Genomic DNA, 5,000 nt, shown 5'->3' with positions numbered 1-5,000 from the left:
CCATATTTTCACCTCTCCCCAAGTCTCTCGGTACATATCTGCACTCATCTATCGCTCAAATTAATCTGTGTTTATATATTAACAGTTACTGATAGTAAAATCCAAGTGACGAAGTGTTACAGCGTTAAGAAAGACGTATAAATAACCAAGACATTCCTGCTTGCCTTCTAAATTAGAGACGTCGCAGTGAGGCTGGTAGATACCTATCAGCGCCAGCATTTTTAATTGTCTCCGATTTCGTGGGGCAAAGGGGTGACTTAGCTAAATTTGAAATCGATGTGCAGGAAAAGTACAGCATGAATTGCTGCACAAGTGTATCTAAAATTAAAAACATAACCCTTAATATTAATATTCATACTTACTGGTGTATGATAAGGCTTTGTTAATTGAATTATAAGATAAAACTAAAAATAGGTAATGAATTTTTTTTTAAGTAAGTATGAACAGTAAAAATAAAAGGATGTTGACTTCGGCTTGTGCATTTTATCTGGGAATGTTGAAAAATATCAGATATCACTGACACGTCCTGTATATGAAAGTAATCAGTGAAATAAAAAAAGAACAGCACCGCTGGCGGACGTACGACGTACTTATCTTGATCATGATTCTTCAGTTAAAGAAAGCGCCTCGCGCCGTTAGGGAGTGTAAAGTGTAAACAATAGCCTCTCAGTTCTGCCGATACAAAGGCCTTTACTTTGCTTTACTATATCCAGAATAGGGTATAGCTCGTTCTTTCAAGAATTTTCTTAATTCCGCTGTAGTCCATGATTGTGGCGGTGATGTATCCATTGTGCAGGGTAGTCTAGTGTCTGTGTTTTGGTTTGCTCGCTGCCCAAGTACCCGAGGATAGTGATCGTACCGCAAAAATAAAGTCTCTGATACAAAATTATATTTTCTTTACATTAAATGGATTTGCCTCTTGTTTAGTACATGAAAATGCAAGTATATATTAGTATACTTCCATTGAGGTCAGTAGAAAATTACAGATTGCCTGCCTTGATACACTTATAGGCTCTTTTAAGAATATTATCTGAAATTATGAATAGAGGCTCAAACAATGTCATGTGCTGTCAGTTATCACGAAATTAATTGACTTAAAATTCAGACGCATTACTGTGCAACGATACACCTTTGTAAGCTTGTAAAACCTTGCCCCAAAAAGTATTTATTTACCGGCGAGAATTAAAAATTCTGGCGCTATCTGGTATCAAAACGCTCACTGCGACGTCTCTAATTACAGACACACGGAACAAGATAACAGTGTCAGTTTATGGGCACAAACACACAGAGGAGAGGTGGAGAGTGTCAGGAGAACAGGAACAGCTGACAGAATAATGGACACACTGAAAAAACAAGCTTGTAATGGGTGTCAGTCTGCAAGGCTTACAAAAACAACCTTTGCAGAATATTAAGGAATGGTGGTCACCCAAAAAAAACATACCTCTCTCTCTCTCTGGGTGTTAACTTATCAGAGAGAGAGAGAGAGAGAGAGAGAGAGAGAGAGAGAGAGAGAGAGAGAGAGAGAGAGAGAGAGAGAGAGAGAGAGAGAGAGAGAGAGAGAGAGAGAGAGAGAGAGAGAGAGAGAGAGAGAGAGAGAGAGAGAGAGAGAGAGAGAGAGAGAGAGAGATGGTTATGTTAGGTAATACTTAGTTACATAGATTGAGATAGAGAGATAGATAAATGGTTGAACAGATAGTTAAATAGACTGAGAGATAGAGAGATACATGGTTAGATTAGGTAAATATAGACATTGAGAGATAAGCAGAGATAGGCCTAGTTAGGTTAGGTCCAGCAGATACTTAGATAAACGGGTAGACTGAGAGATTAATAGATAGACAAAATAATATAGATAAATAAGCACAGCCTGCAAAACTATCACTAACATTATGAATAACCCCTTGAACACCCTAACAATTAAAAAAAATCATTAAAATACCACAAATGAGGCAATTAGACATTCAACAAACAAATTCTTCTATCTGTCTATGTCTAAACTTTGTAAAAATAAAAAAAGACTTTAAATATGTGTGGCCAGCTGTAGTAGTAGTAGTAGTAGTAGTAGTAGTAGTAGTAGTAGTAGTAGTAGTAGTAGTAGTAGTAGTAGTAGTAGTAGTAGTAGTAGCAGCAGCAGCCTTTCCACTAGGGATTGAGAGAGCTATTAAGGTGAAAGATAGGTGTCTGATTCACCTGATGTCACCTGGAAGGCTATGAACAACAACAGAAAAATCACTGGAATACACAGACAGACAGACAGACAGACAGACAGACAGACAGACAGACCAATGACAGAAAGAGACAGACAGATGGACACAAACTAAACAGATAGATAGATAGTGAAATGACCACACAAAACACACACACACACACACACACACACACACACACACACACACACACACACACACACACACACACACACACACACACACACCTGTTGAACACAGTAAGATGCCAGCCAGTTCTTGTCAGTATCTGATCCTCAACACTCTTGAGAATCCTTTGAACCTGAGAAAAGAGAAACACTCATTAATTAAATGCCCACCATCACTGACCATTCCATACTAATTAAATACACAAAAAACAAGATAATACTAATAATTTATGAGTACAGAGACAACAGGTGGAGAGTCTGAGGTGAGGAACAGCTGAGAATAATAAATGCACTGAAAGTCAACCTTGTAATTGTGAATAAGGCACTTTTGATTGTGAACGAGGAAGGTTTAGAGATACAAACACTGTGAAAAAAAGCTTATCTCTCTCTCTCTCTCTCTCTCTCTCTCTCTCTCTCTCTCTCTCTCTCTCAGCCTACTTCTGTGAGGGAGGGAAAAGGCCATCAGGGGGATGATTCTGTAGTATTTTTGGTGTTTTGGAGATAGTCTAGGTAGTGAGGAAGAGTTGAGATGTAGAAATTAATGAATCACAAAGAAAAAGCATCAATATATTCAGATTAATCAAGAGTGATACAAGACATCCACCACTATAATATCACCAGTAGGCAAGACATTCACTGTGATGATGACACAAACCACAAGGTCTACAGCAATGTGGCACTAACCCATGTCAGCTTGAAGGCAGAGTCTGTAGCAAGCTTCACTTCAAAGGCAGGAACTTGTGGTGCCATTGCAGGTGTCTTGTTAAACTGTCCCCTGGTGTTCTTGGCAAATATGCAACACTTCTTCAGGTATTTCCTCTCCTCCCACCTGCATCTCACAATGAGTTGAGAGGTGATAAATATATAAATACACAAACAAAAAGATAAAACCATAGATTAGGGCAGCAGATTAGGCTGGTGTAGACTGGTGATGACATCTCAAGAGACAATATGATGACATGTAGACAGACTGACAGTATTGGCAACACTGAATTGCAACTGGTGTTTCGGGTGTTTCGGGGTGTTCCGACGTGTCACAAGGGCGCCAGAAGTATTTGGTAATTACCTGCGGGTCGATGGCAGCCTGCAGTCATCACCGCTAATCCTTCCTGCATTTCTGAAGCTTTCCCTACTCAAATTCCACCTCCTGAAATGATTCGGTTAGGTTACATTAGGCTGTGTCTGTAATAAGGGACCACACCTGTACATGAGGTCTGATCACGGCCAAATATAACTAATGTTTCTTCAACACTTTCACTTTTAATAATATTTCATGAACAGCAGTGAAAGAAAAAACATTAAGAGGAGGAGGAGGAGGAGGAGGAGGAGGAGGAGGAGGAGGAGGAGGAGGAGGAGGAGGAGGAGGAGGAGGAGGAGGAATAAGACATACAAGGAAACAGGAATAATAGAAGGAATACAAGGGGGAGGAGAAGGAGGAGGAAGAGTAACAGGTGATAGACTGAGTAAGAGGAGGAGGAGGAGGAGGAGGAGGAGGAGGAGGAGGAGGAGGAGGAGGAGGAGGAGGAGGAGGAGGAGGAGGAAGAGTAACAGGTGATAGACTGAGTAAGAGGAGGAGGAGGAGGAGGAGGAGGAGGAGGAGGAGGAGGAGGAGGAGGAGGAGGAGGAGGAGGAGGAGGAGGAGGAGGAGGAGGAGGAGGAAGAGTAACAGGTGATAGACTGAGTAAGAGGAGGAGGAGGAGGAGGAGGAGGAGGAGGAGGAGGAGGAGGAGGAGGAGGAGGAGGAGGAGGAGGAGGAAAATGAGACTTAGGACAGCTAAAACATACATTAATGCAAGCAAGCAAGCACACACACACACACACACACACACACACACACACACACACACACACACACACACACACACACACACACACACACACACAGGCAGTTAGGTGTCAATACAACACCACACAGAGTCACAAGTTTGGTGTTTGGGTGCACTTGTTGTGTTCAGCCCCCCTTCTTGCTGGTGAGAGAGAGAGAGAGAGAGAGAGAGTTTTGGTCTAGTGTGAGGAGGAGTCATGGCATCATATTTACTTATTGACTGTGCCTTCCAAGTTGTATATGTGTTTGTATATGTATATATATATATATATATATATATATATATATATATATATATATATATATATATATATATATATGAATACGGTTTTAATTTCACCCCTATGTCAGTTATACAGTATTACAAAAGTCCTATGTTCTTTTGCCAAGCAGGTTGTATGTACTATATGTTGATTTAAGCCGAGAAAAGCTTGGTACTCAGCAGTCAAGCTTTCTCTACCAACATGAAGGTATATGAGAATTAGTGGTGAATTGAAGACAACATTATAAAGTGAATAAGACAAGACTTGAGTTAGAGAGAGTCATGTAGGTCTTCACTATGAATAAATGCGTTTGTCATTCATTGAAGTTTAATTATATATATATCAAGTATTTTGCTGAGTGTCCTGAGTCCTGGTCCTGGGAGGGTCTTCCAGACCCTCCCAGAACCTTACTTTGAGGGAGAAAGACAAACAATTTTTTTTCCTCAGATCTCTGTGACTTAAATTCCTCACCCAAGTCCCTTCAAGACCACTAATTAGACCGCCCCAAACCCTCCCAAGCTAACAGGAACCCCTAAAAGAC

At 40.6% G+C, this 5,000-nt stretch overlaps 1 protein-coding gene across 5 annotated transcripts in view; it reads right to left on the bottom strand.

The window, feature by feature from the left end:
• The window catches only part of LOC135099090 (uncharacterized), a 38,218-nt gene that overhangs the window by 1,660 nt on the left and 31,558 nt on the right, over window positions 1-5,000 (bottom strand). For all 5 annotated transcript variants that reach the window (XM_064001497.1, XM_064001498.1, XM_064001501.1 and 2 more), the window contains 4 exons: window positions 3,438-3,518; window positions 3,056-3,206; window positions 2,432-2,505; window positions 1-1,705 (listed from right to left, as the gene is read on the bottom strand). The exon at window positions 1-1,705 is cut by the window's left edge and continues 24 nt beyond it. In XM_064001497.1, the coding sequence (XP_063857567.1) occupies window positions 1,651-1,705; window positions 2,432-2,505; window positions 3,056-3,206; window positions 3,438-3,518 (361 nt within the window). In that variant the 3' untranslated portion in view covers window positions 1-1,650. The remainder of the gene's footprint in view (window positions 1,706-2,431; window positions 2,506-3,055; window positions 3,207-3,437; window positions 3,519-5,000) is intronic.

This window comes from Scylla paramamosain, unplaced genomic scaffold, assembly GCF_035594125.1.
Source record: "Scylla paramamosain isolate STU-SP2022 unplaced genomic scaffold, ASM3559412v1 Contig101, whole genome shotgun sequence".
NCBI lineage: Eukaryota > Metazoa > Arthropoda > Malacostraca > Decapoda > Portunidae > Scylla > Scylla paramamosain.
This window is presented reverse-complemented; position numbering and strand designations above follow the sequence as displayed.